The sequence below is a fragment of the Crinia signifera genome, chromosome 12 (assembly GCF_055691185.1).
Source record: "Crinia signifera chromosome 12, ASM5569118v1, whole genome shotgun sequence".
In the NCBI taxonomy this organism is placed as follows: Eukaryota; Metazoa; Chordata; class Amphibia; order Anura; family Myobatrachidae; genus Crinia; species Crinia signifera.
This window is the reverse complement of record NC_139228.1, coordinates 29,667,289-29,683,921: the sequence shown is the minus strand read 5'-3', so window position 1 is coordinate 29,683,921 and position 16,633 is coordinate 29,667,289. Positions and strand designations below refer to the sequence as shown.

Below are 16,633 nucleotides of genomic sequence, written 5' to 3'. Positions count from 1 at the left end.
ACAAATTGCTGTGTATCCCGGTATTAAGAAGGTGCAGCACAGCAATTTGTTACTATTTTCTATTAGGTAACTCACTTTATTTATCTACCAGTATTGTGTTTTCATAATCTTACGATGTCTGTCCATTTTTATGTAAATGTCTTTTCATTTTAACAAATGTATTGAGTCCCATTTTCTTCCCATTTTTGTTAATTCATCACTTATGTTATTTGTATTTTCTTAGAATGAGTGCACCAAAGATTCATTGGTGCATTCCATGAAAATAATTATAAAATAAGTAATGGATTAATAAATAATTGCCAATGCTGATTTATTGTGTTATTCTTTGTATTTTGCAAGATACTTGGAATATTTGGTTACATTTTATAAAGTGTGATTTGCAATTTTTATTTTTTTGTAAGATACTATGGGGGAAATTTACTTAGCCGAATACACCTATAATAGGCATAGATCTGTCAGATCCGTGCAGGCTTCAGTGTCAAATAATAGATAAAATAAATAAATAATTTTAAAAATACGGCGTCCAATCCACATGGCCGTAACCAGCCGGGCTCAAAGAGCCGGTCCTGGTTTCAAAAATTCACGGGTCTAAACAAGTAGGATCCCCTTTGTTTAGACCGAGTTTTTAAAACCAACACCAGGCTCAAAGGCTGGTCCTGTTTCCCAAAATTTGGGGGACAAAATGACTAGGGGTCCCCCATATTTTGAGAACCAGCAGTGGGCCCAACCAGCCAGCAGGGTAATTCCTCAGCCTGGGGGAAAATTTTTATATGCCAAAGAATTTACCCTGACCAGTCAGCCTGGGTATGGACCCTGGGGCTGTTAGAACCCCCCAATGAAGGCCTCCCCCTCCAGGATTAACCCTGCCCGGGCTGAAGCCCAGGGCTGTCCCCGGTGCCTCAGGGGCTCATCCACTTATACTCCTCTATGGATTCCCTCGATGGCCCATCCTCTTCTCCATGTAAAATCCAATAGGGGTTTCTGTGGAAAGAAATTATACTCACCGCTGTCTTTTGTGCTTTTCTGGCTCCACACGTACCCAGTAGACTCAAGCGGAGCATGTGCTTACATCCTTAGCTCCGCCCACAGACCAAGGGTTAGGTCCGGCCACCAGCCAATCAAGAGCGGAGAATTCCCGATGCCCAGACCTTAGTAAATTCCCCCCTATACCTTCTTCCTAATGAATTGAACACAGTCACAATGCTGATTAATAAATGATACTTTATTTTTATAACCACCATTATATAAATTTTAGGTTTATTGTCCAGGGCCCCCACAGACCTTAATCCAGCTCTGTCCGAGAGGGATTTATTTATTGATTTGCTTGTTAGGGTTCATTTTAATACCCTGCACTTTTCAATATCCGTGTAGTTCCTCTGTCCTGCCTGGGGTGACGCGGGCCTTATTCTGGTTCATTCGCTAGGACGCGTGTACGCACACTTGTGAATGACTCAAACCCCGCCTTGCGAATGGTTAGCTTGCACCACCCATTCGCACACCGAATTCGTTCGCAAGGTTTGCAAACGGATGTTTTACATGAACATCCATTCACATGCGAGTGGGAACCTCCCCCATCTTTTGATGGTCACCAACCATCGAATGATGGCGAAGGTGCCCGCATATGTAAGGGTGGCCCAGACCACTCGTACATATGAGCGAACAAATGCAGGGAATTGGACGGGCAGCTGACATCCGTTTATGTCAGCTGTCCGCCCCCTGCACGTGCATCATGACCGCATTAGCATGCGTACGCCCAGCGTTTTCATGGGAACGCCCATGAAATGTTGGGTGTTCACATATACTAATGACCCAGCCCAGCACCCCATGCTCCTCTCCACCCTGCTCTTGCAAGGCTGGGAGCGTGCACTCGGCGATCAGACTTCTCACCGAGTTCACATGCACCCAGCGTATACACATGCGCTGTGCATGCATATACGCAAAACATCGGTACCACCTTCTCGTCTAAGAAAATGAACCAGAATAAGACCTACTGTTTACTTTGATGTTTTCTAATACAGTCTGGTCTGTATTGTGATCCAATAATTAATCTCCATTGTAGAAAAAATGCTACAAATGTTCGATGGTTATGTATGTAAAAGGCGGCAGCTTGGATGAGTCTAACATTATATAATATTATATATAAAATTGGGAAAACCTGTACTACATTTCCAAGAAATTCCAGAACATTCTATTTCCATTTGCTTTACGCTTCTAAACATACACCCGTGTAATAGATTATTTGTCTTCCGTTCTAAGGAATACACCCTTGCTTATACTGAATTACCCAATACATTACAAGCCTCTCAGAACAGACAGAAGAAACATGAAGACTTTGTGGATTCCATGAGAAATAATGAAGAGAAAATTATCGGGACAATAGAAAATGCAGCAAAATTGGACGAAGATAAAAACATTTTTGCTGATCGGGCTTTGGAGAAAGCAGACTCGCTGCATGATCGGTAACGGTACCATAGATAAAGTGAAAACATTGGAGGCAGCCATTTTGTGAGAAGAACCTATGTAGCATATCATACAGATATCCACTCTCATGACATGGTTGCTTGCATTGGTTCTCATTTACAAACTTTGTTTGATATCAGTACACCTTGATTATCAGGAATGCCAGTATGACCAATTTACACTGAACTGTACTGAGAACCAGATGTATCAAGTCGCAAATAGTGATAAAATGGAGATAAACAACCATCCAATCAGCTCCTGTCATGTTACAGGCTGCATTTAGAAAATAACAGGAGCTGATTGGATGGTTGGTTATCACTCTCCATTTTATCACTTGATACATCTGGCTCTAAATGTGCTAATGAATGGGACCACTGATCACCAAAGATGGCAGAGACTGCAGTTCTTGCTAGCCAGTAATCCAGTTGGTCACTGAGTATTGGCTGACCACCTTAGCTCTATTCTATGAATCCTCTCTCCAGTGTCATCCCCCACCTCATGGGACCCACCCATATGGTTAAAATTTCCTCCAGATGTCCAATCTTTGAATGCTGTCTGAAAAATAACCCATCTATTTAAGTCAACCTTGCTCCCACCTATACTACCCACACTACTACCACATTGACAATGTAGTCCCAATCTCCACTCCACACTTACACACAGACCTGCCTTTGTCCTACATAATGGCAACTCCCCCACATATCTGAATGTATTATATCTACCTTGCATGTCTCTATGGGCCTTATTCTGGTCGGTGCGGACGGAGCCGAATATGCGGGCAGGACCGTGCGTCCTAAACCCCGCCTTTCGTACGGATCGCTCGCTCCGTCTGAATGCGGTAAGCCGCTGACCGCACGGAGCACGAGTGGATTTCTCACCGATACACCTCCTCCATCTCTTGGAACCTCCCCCATCATTCGATGGTCGCGGACCATCGAATGCAGGACCGAGTTGTCCGCCAGCTCCCGCAACCTTAGACCACACAGGCATTTCTCCGTGCAAAAGCAGGGATCTGGGCGGGCAGCTGACATCCGGCAATGTCATATGTCCGCCCCCTACACGTGCGTCACGGCCGCATTACCATACATACGCCCAGCGTTTTCATGGGAACGCCCATGAAACGCGGGGCGTATGCATATGGAAATGAGCCCAAACAGCCCTTCACGCCCCTCTCCACCCCCTGTTCGTAGTGTACACATTTTATGCGGAATTTGGACGTGCGTTCCGTTCGCACATGCGCAGAGATGCCTCTGCACATGCGCAGACACAAAACATCGGCGGCACGAACGCACGCGGATATTACCGCACCAACCAGAATAAGGGCCTATGTTATGTATGATCTGTTTTCACTGCTGCCCCATGTTATTACTGTAATGTTATTTCATTATTTGTTTTAGTTATTGCTTGGTCTTTACCTAAAACCTAGTTAATCCAATACAAATAATACAAGAGGGGTGCCAGTCCTATGTGTATTAGTGTGAAGGGCAGTGGTTCTCAAACTTTTTGGAATCACGGCACCCTAGAGCATCAAAATGTTTTCAAGGTACCCCATGACCAAATATTTCTTATTGAGAAATTCTGAAAAAAATATTAAATGAAGTACATTGTGTGTATACTGTATATCACAGTTATGTGGTGAGGGAGAGTATTGGCTTCTGCTTGTCCACATATGTTATGATTGGGGGCCAGCAGCACTGGTTTTTGCCTGTTACATTGCCCATAAATAATATGAATTGATCCTGGACCACCAACACAAGACACCTCTGCAAGTGTCCTGATGCACCCCAGGGAGCCTAGACACCTGCCTGTTTGAGAACCACGGATGTAGCGTGTACAGGTGCTAAGAAAGGGCCTGATTCAGATCTATTTGTAGTTTACAGAGGAATCCTTGAACTACAACTCCCGATGGGGAGGGGGCTTCCCAGCACAGAGCAAAGCCGCAGCGCTCGCTGTTCCCCTTCGCCACAATGTACCCGCAAAATCTTGCACACACATCCCTAAAGTGCGAGCGCTTCGCTGTGTAGCAAAGCCCTTGCACTTTAGCAATGTGCATGCAAAATTTAGCGATGTGTGTGTGAATACCTGTGAATCCTGTAAAGGCTGGCCATGTTGTTTGTCACAGTGGCTGCGTGTGACATCACGCAGCTGCCACGGCCCCCCAAGTGGTCTGGACCCGTCTTCATTGTCTGGACTGCTCCCACAAAACGCTGCTTCCTGCCCCTGCAATGTCCCCTCGCTGCCCTTTCACTTGTTTTTAATGGATCTGGTATATGAACACTGTTCTTCAGTTGCCAGGCGTAACTAGATACATGTGGGCCAATGTTCCCTCTAATTTTACGAAGGCTGTGTGCGGTAAAAGATTTTGGCTGTGCAACTTTGGAAGGAAATTTAAATTTTTGTGCGTCACTTATATATAACTGGAAAATGACGTTCAGCATTTGTGTTAACTTTACTTCAAAATGATATTAAACATTTAAACATTCAAAACACAGCACACAATGTAGTTAAGGAGTGAAACACACATTAATTGAGTCCACAACTGCAAAAAGCGACCACTGCTGCTTTGTGCGCTCTGTTGTAATGTCTGTGCGCACGTTCGTCGAGTTGTGTGCGCGTGCACACGCGCACAGCTTAGAGGGAACACTGATGTGGGCCCCATATCTAAAGTTTGTAAGGGCCCCTATTTATCACCTAATGCTGAAAAATATATACAGCACATGTAACTATGACAGGCAAAGTGGGCCCCTCTCAGCTCTGGGCCCCATAGCAGCTGCATCCCCTGCACCTATGGTAGTTACGCCTTTGCTTAGAATAACTATATTGTTTGATCTTCCGTATTCTTTCAGGTACGCAGTAAATGTGGAAAAAGCAAATCAGTTCTCTCTGCTGCTGAAAGATCATGTAGCTCTTCAGGATTTCTTGGAAAACTGTGATGAGGTAAATGTATTGTTCCCAGCAGCCTTTTGCTTTTTAGCACTCCTTACTGTTTGTCATGTGGTATTTTGTAATTATGGCCTATGGTCAGGGCCAGAAAAATAGGCCAATCGCCTACATGGGCATGCGCTCAGGCTGGAGGAGAGAAGGTTTTGTACCCTCCAAAGGAAAGGCTTTTTTACGGTCAGAGCAGTAAAAGTATGGAACTCTCTTCCAGAAGAGGTGGTGCTGGCAGACACAATAAATACATTTACATTAAGGTTGGACAAACATTTATTGCATAAGAAACATCCAGGGGTACCACCAATAAACATTATTAAACCCAAAGTGGAATCGAATTAAAAAATGTAAAAGGGGATTATAATCTAGACAACACCCAGTCTAAGAGGTCTGGGAAAAAAGGTAGAGCATGATGGAAGTTTTTTTTTCAACCTAAACTACTATGTTACTATGTTATAAGTATTAAAATTGCATTTCTATTGTCATAAGGCCCTCAACCCCTTTTCTGGTACTTCCGAAAATTTTCTGGGTTATGCTCCAGTGTGCAGACTGGCAAACCCGAACAATTCTCGGGAGTGCCACTGCCTGCGCTCCTTCTTGCCGGGCAGTGCCACAAAGTTCATCGCTGCGCTCAGCTTCAGCCACTGCCCGACTCCTGCTGCCCGGCCCTGCCTCCTTCCCCCGCACACAGCTGGGTTGCCGGGGGTAGGGCCGGGCACCGGCTGATGGAGTGCTCAGCGGACCCGGGAGTCACAGTGGTGGGGTTTTTACAGAGCGCTTCACACAAAAAAACTCGCCAAGTGAGGATGTACTAAGCCTTGAAAATTGATAAAATAGAAAGTGATAAACCAGCTCCTACCTGTCATTTTTCAAGCACCTGTGACATGGCAAGTAGGAGCTGATTGGCTGGTGGTTTATAACTCTCCATTTTATCACTTTATAAGATTAGTACATATGGCCCTAAGGGAGGATGCAGGGAGGATGACTAAATCCATGTCCCCTTCCTACCTGTTACCTGTTATCTGTCAGTGTGCTACAGTGCTTCTATTGAACTCTGTATGTATGATTTGTACAGTATGGACTGAGGTCCATCCTCCCCACAGGGACATGTCTATCAGGAGATGGCATTGAATAGGTACTGTATGTCCTGAATACAGCACTGATGGTGTAAGGGTTAGCATTTCTGCCTCACAGCACTGAGGTCATGGGTTTGATTCCCACGATGGCCCTAACGATGCAGAGTTTGTATATTCTCCCCGTGCTTGCGTGGGTTTTCTTCGGGTACTCCGGTTTCTATCCCCCTATCCAAATATATACTGGTAGGCTAATTGGCTCCCAACAAATTAACCCTAGAATGTCTGTGTGTGTGCATGTACATGTGGTAGGAAATTTGGATTGTAAGCTCCACTGGGGCAGGGGCTGATGTGAATGTTCCAATATTCTCTGGAAAGCGCTGCGGAATATGTGTGCGCTATATAAATAACTAGTAGTAAATAAAAATAAATAAATAATAAAGTGTTCATTATTAGAGTGAGGTAACATTGTCCACAAACCAAAAATCACTCTTGTATTTTATGTTTCAGTTAACTTTGTGGATCAATGAAAAAATGTTAACAGCTCAGGATACCTCATATGAAGAAGCTCACAACTTACATAGCAAGTGGTTAAAACACCAAGCGTTCCGGGCAGAAATTGATTCCAATAAGGATAGACTTCAGAAGATCGAAAAGGTAGTTGTCTTATTACTTTTTTGTTCACATATACTTTGCTTGTTTGTTTGGTCCTTTGTGTTACCTAACAATGGGGGTTATTCAGACCTGATCCCAGGGATGTGAATGCGCAGGCAGGTTGATTATCGATGGACTGCGCATGTAGCGTGCATGTCCAAGGCCGTTCTGCAATAAAATCCTGCTAGTTTTTTTCTATCGCTGGCTGTATGCAAGTTGATTGACAGCGAGCCGGCGTTTGTGGGTGATAATTGCCCATTTTCTGGGAGTGTCAGGGAAAACGCAAGCGTGCCCAGGTTTTATAGGGGAAGGCGCGTGACCTCAGCTCCGGTCCCGATCCGGCTGCTTCTATTACAACCGCTGGGTAAGTCCTGGGCTACGCACAGATTGCACACAGTGGGAAAATCATTGGATGGTGAGTGGCTTGTGTAGGAATTTGCATCTATTCGCTGATCCAGCCTATTTTTGTAAACCGAGCTAAGCCATTCGCAGGATTGCAGGGGGCGGGATTTCACTCTGGCGGATCTCTGCAATCTTGCAGAGCAGCGATCGGGTCTAAATTACCACCATAAGCCCTTGTCTAAGGAAGTGTGTGTGTGTGTGTATATATATATATATATATATATATATTTATGTATATATTGTTATTTTTATTTTTCTTCAGGAAGAAAAGCAGTTGGCACAGGAGAAACCACAATTTGCCCCAGTGATCTCTAGGAAAGTTAGTGCTCTGCATGAGCAATGGGATGATCTGGAGACTACAACCCTTAAGAAAGAGCAGTCTCTATTTGATGCTCACCGCTCTGATTTATATGACCAAAGGTTTGCAGACATAGCAAAGTGGACAAATGACATAGAGCAGCAGGTAGCATCTGACGACTATGGAAAAGACTTGACAAGTGTTAATATTCTTCTCAATAAGCACAAGGTAAGTGCAGAATTTTGTACTGTCTTTGAACAGAATGCTCAGCTATCCTATTATTTTTATTATTGCCAAAAGTGACCCAATCTCCGTTTGAACAGAAATATACAACCGAAAAAAGCCAATCCATTCCCTTGCCGATAGTAATATCAGCTCACGGCTGTTATAGGTCCATAGTATATTGGTTAAATATTATGGGCCAGATGAGTCAAGCTTCAAAAAGCGATAAAATGGAGAGTGATAAATAGCCATCCAATCAGCTTCTACCTGTCATGTTGCGGGCTGGGTTTGAAAAATGACAGGTAGGAGCAGATTGGCTGGTTGTTTATCTACAAACCAAAACAAACCCCGATTTGGATCTTCCCATGGTTCGGAATTTGGAGCTGTGGTGCCTGGTTTGATTGCCGGCTTCACTGAGGCAAGGACACTGGGAAGCGATCTTGTGATAGCCAAGGCTATCTCTGCTGCCAAGGCTGTGATTGATGACCCTGCCACCGTTGCCAGCACTGCTAGGGCAGTAAGTGGCAGTATGAATGGAGCTGAGGCCCAAGCCTGTTACAGATTTTTAGCTGAATATAAATGCGAAAAAAATTGGTGGTGAGGAACGGAGGGGGTGGCCAATTTTGTATTAGCCTAGGGCGGCTGGAACCCTTAACCACTTGAGTGGTATGCCTGGAAATTTTGCAGGCTCAGCTGCGCTGCCACAGCGGGCTGTCCCAGAAAATTTCCGGGCATACCACTAGTATCAAGGTGTGCGCCAGTGGTGCCTGCTGCTGTGCACCACTGGCGCATCACCTGTCCGGGCACCCCCCCCCCACCTCCTCTCCCCTCCCATCGCTCCCCCTCACCTCTCTGCTCTGGAGATCGTACGCCAAAGCTCCCCTGCCACTGCCCCTGCCGCCATTAGTTGCAGGGAGCAGGCGGCAGGCTTGGTGATGTTCGGGGCAGCTTGGGGGGGACTCGGAAGCTCTCAGGAGCCTGAGTCCTCCCAAGCCGCCCGAACATCCCAGAGCCTGCCTACCGGTGGTCACTGCTGACTGTGATTGGTGGCTGGGGCAGCGACAGGGGAGCTCCGGCGTACAAACTCCGGATCGGAGGTGAGGGGGGGGGGGGGGCTATGTTATGTGGTGGGTTTTGCTGGGGCAGGACAAACCTGAACTTACTGTAACATGCTCAGAAGCATTGCTGTTATAAACATCGCTATTTATGAACATCGGAGAAAGTTTGGGTTGACATGAAAATGATTTAATTTCTTCTAATGGAATAGTGCAGATGATATATTCAAAACAACCAGTCAAAAGAAGTTAATAATAATCATAGAGCATTTCACTTTGTCATACAATAACAATTTACAAATTACAATTTCCCCAATGTCTTCATCACATGCTTCCAGAGTTCTATTGTGTGGTTATTGTTGGTATTATCCAAATGATTGTCTCCAAATGAAATGCCCCATCAATTAAGACCATGTTTTCCCAAAGCTTGAGTATTGATTTTGTAAGATTCAGTAGACATTTATTTTTTTTGCATATCCTTTCTGCAGAGAATTGAGGATCAGATAGATCAGAAAAAGAAAGAAATGGATGAAGTTGTTTCGGATGTTCCATCACTTGATACAGACAAGGAACTTGGTGAAAAGGAACAAAATATTAAAGTACGATTCCTCCAACTTCAAGAACCAATTCAAGAAAGGAAAAGAAGACTTCATTCTTCAAAGCAAGTGCACCAACTGCATCGGGACTTGGCTGATGAGACTGTAAGTTTTCTTTTCATTTAGAGAACATTGATTGTAAGTCATGAAAAGGCTACAAATGCAGAAACATTTAGGGCGGTATTCAATCAGACAGGGGAAATACCGTCACTTGCTGTTAATGACAACATTGAAGGGTGTCAGATCCGACTTTGTTAAAAGTCAGATGTAATTTGACGGCTGTTGGCTGTTTTTCGACAATCCGCAGCTGTTTTCACCGGTCCACAGACTTCCCGACACTTAACAGCCGGGAACATTGAATTCCGACTGTTGAGTTACAGTCTGAAGAAAGAAAATGGCCCTTGATTCCTGATTGAGTGCCCCTTCTTACTATGGAATTCAGTATCTTCTTCTATCATTCCCAGCCAGTATGCCCTCATATCATCATATACCCCATCACCCTCACTTATGATTATATTATACTGCACACTGGTGCCCTTAATTCACATTATGCCAAATAGAACTGGATGGTATATTTTATATAGGTACATGTTCAGTTTCCTCCACTATGGACAGCAATGATAATATTGATGATTAGTATTATACAGCCGCTAAAATTAGTGTATGTCTGGACAGCACATTCTAACTGCTTGGCCTATGACAACAAGCAACCATATATTTATATTGGGGAAAAAAAAGGGGTACAGGTGGAAACAGGAACAAGCGCTATGTAACAGTGAAAGAAATAGGACTTTCCTTCTTGATGTGGAGGTCTCATGGAGATTTGAGTCCTCACAACTTCTTGAGTGATGATATCTATCGAAGAGTGTTAGAGGTATAGTTCCACCCAGGAGCTGAACTACTGCCGGTGCAGCCGGTGCAGCGCACCAGGGCCCATGCAGTTATAGGGGCCCGCTGCTGCCTGGGTTTTTTCTTTTTGATGTTTAATTGTGGCAGCAGCGGGCCGCAATCAGGGAGATACTGCCAGACGCTTACCGCTGCGACAGCAGCTCCGGCCAGTGGCTCCAGTCTCCAGTGAGTGGCAGCTGGGGACCACGCGGTGTGATGCAGGAGGAGACCCGGCGCCGGCTTGAATGTACTGGCTGCAGCAGAGCCGCCGCAAGGGAGTGGCACAGGAGAAGAAGGCCGTCTCACTGTACAATGTGATTGAATAGACTGCGCTGCCTGCAACAGAGTCGGCACCAGGCAGTGGGAGACCGTGCGTCTGGCACAGGAGCATGGAGCAGGAGCTGGGGACCATGTGCAGGGAACAGAAGAAGAAATCCCAAGTGCTGTCATTGGTGACTGTATTATGCTTCTTCAAACCACTGCTCTCCCTTTTTCCTCCACTCCCCCTTCGCTATTATCCCCCTACCCTCCTCTCTGCTACCACTCTTCCCCTCCCCCTCGGCTCTGCTCTCTCCCTTCCCCTCGGCTCTGCTACCCCTATCCTCTGCTCCCCATACCCTCTCCTCTGATACCCTCTCCTCTGATGCCCCCTCCTCCGCACTCCCTCCCTCTGTTCCCCCTCCCCTCCACTCCCTATGTTTCCCCCTCCCCTCTCCTCCATTCCCACTTCCTCCACTCCACTCCCCCTTTACTCAACTCTCCCTCCCCCACTCCTCTGCACCCCCTCTTTTCTGCTCTCCCTCCTCTTCCCCTCATCCTGTTCCCTCCATCCCCATCCTCTCCTCCAATTTCCCTCTCCTCTCACCCTCTACTCTGCTCCCTCTCCTCCTCTCTACCTCCCCCTTTCCTCTGCTTCCTCTCCCCCTCCTCATTCCCCTCCTCTCCCTCTCTACCCTCGCCTTCTCTCCACCTCCTTATTTTCCTCTTCTCTTCTCTGCTTTCACTTTCTATTCTATTTCTCTCCTCTTTTCCCACACTTCCCTTCTATCTCTGACAGTCCCTACCTGGCGCTGTCTTTCTTTCTCTCTCTCTTCCTGACACCAGCTCTCTTTCACTTCCTCTCTTCCCCTTTTTCTCCCTGACATCCCCCCTCTCTTGCTCCCTGTCTCTCCCTGACATTTTGGTGCATGGTATAATGTGTAATGGGTATTACATGTGTGACATAGGGGGCGATTCTCTATCACAGAAATGCGGTAAAAACCCCATTATCGGGGGTTTTACTGCATTTCTGTATGCTGTACTGTGCCTCCGCAGTGGCAGTGCTGCGGAGGGAATCGCAAGCAAAAGCTGGCGATTCCCTGCAGAAGCCTATGGGCTTCTTACCGCAGCACTGTTTGAGGGATCCGTCACGGATCCCTCCCAGCATGCCCTGCGGCTGGCGCATCACTCTGCGCATGCACAGATGGACTCCCGGGTCACAGACCCGGAAGTCCAGTGCTGGCACCGCATCGCAAGAGACAGCTCTTATCGCAAGAGCTGTCCCTTGCGTTAATAACAGCATATGTTACAGCATATGCCGTTATTAATAGTGCGATGCCCGGCAAAGGGGGGCTGCGGATGTTAAAACATCCCGCCCACAATGGGTAATGAGCATTATGGTGTGCAGCATAATGTGTATGGGGGAACTACAGTGTGAGGCATAATGTGTAATGGACGTTTAATCTAAAGTAAAGACACTATGCATTTTTTTTGTGTGTGTGTGGGGGGGGGGGGGGCGCAAACCTTATTTTTGAACCTGGGCCCACAACTCGCTTGTTCCGCCACTGGTTCCACCCATTAAGGAAACAGAACTTGTACCATACTCACATATGTGAGAAATGCAAAACACTTATAATGGTATCTTTTAGATGATCATATCCTGACTTGCAATGTACCACAGATGATATTTCACATAAAGGTATCTTTAGACACATAAGGGTATCTTTAAAAAACCCACACAATGACAAGGAGCGTACTCCAACTCATTATTGGATGAAATGCTTGACTCACATCACACACAAAAATTCATAAAAAGATGTTTATTGGAAAACACTCCAATAGACATAAAATGGGGTACAGATAAAAAAAATTCAAATAAAAATAGGGGACTTTCTTCCACAACCACACCAGAAATTGGAATGGAAAAGATGAAAAAGTGGCTACAACCTGGGTGACCTGAGGTCCCGTCTCTTATGCAGGTTTACAGTCCAATGAGCCAAGTTCTGTAGTGGTGTGAAGGGAGGTCCCTCTGCTACCAACGTGTATCAATCCTCCTGGGATCTTTTTCAATATTATTAGAATTTCCTATCTTAATACTGTATACATTTTATATTGGACTTTACGTTTAATAACAATGCAACATATTAGAGACAAACCAATAAAAAGCATGTCTGATAAGGGTTTTTTTTGTCTGCTTTCAGCTCTGGATTCAGGAGAGGATGCCACTAGCAGAGTCCAAAGATTATGGAAATAATCTTCAGATGGTGCAGATGCTTCTGAAAAAGAACCAGGTACATCTGTAATCTCAAAGATTGGTTCTATTTAAGGCCATATCGCACCTACTGATGGGTCATTACACTGAAAAATAATCATTATCTCATAAACCTGCAGCATTATGATGATTTATCTACAAGGGCTGGTGTCTAAAGCTAATATTGTTGACTCTCCAGCCAATGTCAATTGAGACATTGGGTGGACGCTATGCCAGTGTTTGCGCAGTGTGATGTTTTTACAACTACGCATAAATCAGAGTCACATTGCGCATACATACTGATGATTATCGTCCAGGGATGCAGACAAATGGTAATTCAGTCTGGTATTTCAGTGGGTGTCTCTGAGTGGTGATGGCTAGGTAGACACAGATGTGTCGTTTCAAGAGACGGCGTTGAAATACACTACATTGGCCCCTGTGGTGATGTTCCGAAGGCCATCCCATAGGAGTGCTCTAATGTCTGAAACAGCGAACTATAGGGGGGATTCAGGTTTGTTTACAAAGCACATTTGGTTTGCTAAAACCATGTGTACTGCAGGGGGGCAGATGTAACATGTGCAGAGACAGTTAGATTTGGGTGGGGTTTCTACTTCAAACTGATATCTATATTGCAGCGTAAAAATAAAGCAGCCAGTATTTATCCTGCACGGAAACAAAATCTCACCTAAATCTAATGGTGTGTACACACTTGTACAATTTAGACTATATTACAATTTAGACTATCTGCATACAATTTACACTATATAGTCTATGCAGCCAAGACTTTCCTGCTGCGATACAGGAGCGCCCATCGGGATTGCAAGGGTTAAAACCCATACAATCTGCATGCGATCCAGATGAGATTTTGACTATATAGTCAAAATCTCATGCACATTGTACAAGTGTGTACACACCATAACTCTCTCTGCACCTACGTGCTTTGCAAACAAACCTGAATCACCCTCTATGTGCACCCATGGTGTGAGATACACCCAATCAGATTCTACTTATTATTTATATTGCATCTTCTAGAAGATGTTGCTATGGACAACATCCCATCTTAAAATAACTCCCATCTTAGTAAATGTACCCCATTGAGTTTTACCAGTAAAACATTTTTGTATTTTAGACTTTGCAGAAAGAAATCGCAGGTCACGGGCCAAGACTGGATGATGTTATTAAGAAAGCAGAGACTATAGAATGTGAAACAGATGTTGACTGTCAACCAATCAGAAAGCAGCGTCAAGTGCTGCAAGAGCTATGGGGTCAGTTGAACACAGCAACAGTAAATAGACAGAAATCACTTAATCAGGCAAATGAGGCTCAGCAATATTATGTGGATGCCATTGAGGCAGAGGCTTGGATCGATGAACAACAGCTTTATATGATTGGAGATGAAAAGCCAAAGGTACTGTAAGCCATAAATATACCACAGTTATTGTCCGCAGATGAATGAACTGCGCAGCCAGCTGATTAATAAATGCATTAATCATTCAACAGGAAGCTGCAGTATTATTGGTAAAGTAGTAATCATTCAACAGGAAGCTGCAGTATTATTGGTAAAGTAGTAATCATTCAACGGGAAGCTGCAGTATTATTGGTAAAGTAGTAATCATTCAACGGGAAGCTGCAGTATTATTGGTAAAGTAGTAATCATTCAACAGGAAGCTGCAGTATTATTGGTAAAGTAGTAATCATTCAACGGGAAGCTGCAGTATTATTGGTAAAGTAGTAATCATTCAACAGAAAGCTGCAGTATTATTGGTAAAGTAGTAATCATTCAACAGGAAGCTGCATTATTATTGGTAAAGTAGTAATCATTCAACAGGAAGCTGCATTATTATTGGTAAAGTAGTAATCATTCAACAGGAAGCTGCAGTATTATTGGTAAAGTAGTAATCATTCAACAGGAAGCTGCAGTATTATTGGTAAAGTAGTAATCATTCAACAGGAAGCTGCAGTATTATTGGTAAAGTAGTAATCATTCAACGGGAAGCTGCACTATTATTGGTAAAGTAGTATTTATTCAACGGGAAGCTGCAGTATTATTGGTAAAGTAGTAATCATTCAACAGGAAGCTGCAGTATTATTGGTAAAGTAGTAATCATTCAACAGGAAGCTGCATTATTATTGGTAAAGTAGTAATCATTCAACAGGAAGCTGCATTATTATTGGTAAAGTAGTAATCATTCAACAGGAAGCTGCAGTATTATTGGTAAAGTAGTAATCATTCAACAGGAAGCTGCAGTATTATTGGTAAAGTAGTAATCATTCAACAGGAAGCTGCAGTATTATTGGTAAAGTAGTAATCATTCAACGGGAAGCTGCACTATTATTGGTAAAGTAGTATTTATTCAACGGGAAGCTGCAGTATTATTGGTAAAGTAGTAATCATTCAACAGGAAGCTGCAGTATTATTGGTAAAGTAGTAATCATTCAACAGGAAGCTGCAGTATTATTGGTAAAGTACTGTAGTAATCATTCAACAGGAAGCTGCAGTATTATTGGTAAAGTAGTAATCATTCAACAGGAAGCTGCAGTATTATTGGTAAAGTAGTATTTATTCGGGATGCGGTCATTTGGTCTACAGCATGATGGTCGACACTATTAGGTTGACATGGGAAAAGGTCGACGTGGGGAAATGTCGACATGGTTCTAGGTTGAAAGGTCATTAGTTCGGCAGGTCTTTCGTTCGACAGGTCATCAGTTCGACAGTGTCTAGGTCGACAGTCAAAAGGTTGACATGGGGTTTTTCACTGTCAACCTTTTCCCATGTCAACCTAATGGTGTCGACCATCATGATCCCAACTGCGAGAGATGTGCAAAGTATCAGCTAAAAATGCCAGGGCCGTAGTGGAGAACTGTGAATCACTTTACTTATTGCCGGCAAATGATGTGAAGTCAATTACTTGAATTTTAGTTAAATATTGCGCTAAAAAAACAAACCAGTGGCTGCCATTTTTAGCGGATATTTTGCACATCTCTCACAGCAGAGAACAAAACTTCCATTTGTTGGTCACCTTATCCACAAATGTGACCCTGACAGTATTTTGTCTGTCTCCTGAGCAGGATGAGGAAAGCGTGGTTCTAATGCTGAAGAATCACCTGATATTGCAACATGGAATAGAACAATATGGCAAAAATGTCAAAGATTTGGCCGATCAGTCACAAAAACTTCTGGCATTAGAACATCCTGACGGGTATGTAAAGCTAACATGACTCTAACTATTGTAATTGTTAGTATAATAACTGTTAATTGTTAAAATAATTAATGGGCTATATATACCATATACAGATGGAGCTAGGCACATCGGATGCATCAGCGATGGGGGGGGGGGGGTGTCGAAGCATGGCCCTTGTTAGCTATGTCCTCCGTCATCCTGCGCGCATCGCCAACGTCTTCAAGCGTACACACTATATTCTGGTTTCGACCAATCGGAATCATTAAGATCATTACGAATTTTGTTTGATGTGTACCCATCTTTAGTAGATTACTATATAGATTAGATAGATTTTTTTTTATTAGTCCAACAAACCAATTT

General features: G+C 44.1%; 1 protein-coding gene across 3 annotated transcripts in view; it reads left to right on the top strand.

Annotated features, from left to right (window-relative positions):
* LOC146049969 (spectrin beta chain, erythrocytic-like) overlaps positions 1–16,633 on the top strand; it is a 97,148-nt gene that overhangs the window by 49,651 nt on the left and 30,864 nt on the right. For all 3 annotated transcript variants that reach the window (XM_083166685.1, XM_083166686.1, XM_083166687.1), the window contains exons 17-24: positions 2,257–2,459; positions 5,307–5,397; positions 6,978–7,124; positions 7,786–8,049; positions 9,587–9,799; positions 13,042–13,131; positions 14,221–14,499; positions 16,161–16,291. In XM_083166685.1, coding sequence (XP_083022811.1) covers positions 2,257–2,459; positions 5,307–5,397; positions 6,978–7,124; positions 7,786–8,049; positions 9,587–9,799; positions 13,042–13,131; positions 14,221–14,499; positions 16,161–16,291 — 1,418 coding nt within the window. The remainder of the gene's footprint in view (positions 1–2,256; positions 2,460–5,306; positions 5,398–6,977; positions 7,125–7,785; positions 8,050–9,586; positions 9,800–13,041; positions 13,132–14,220; positions 14,500–16,160; positions 16,292–16,633) is intronic.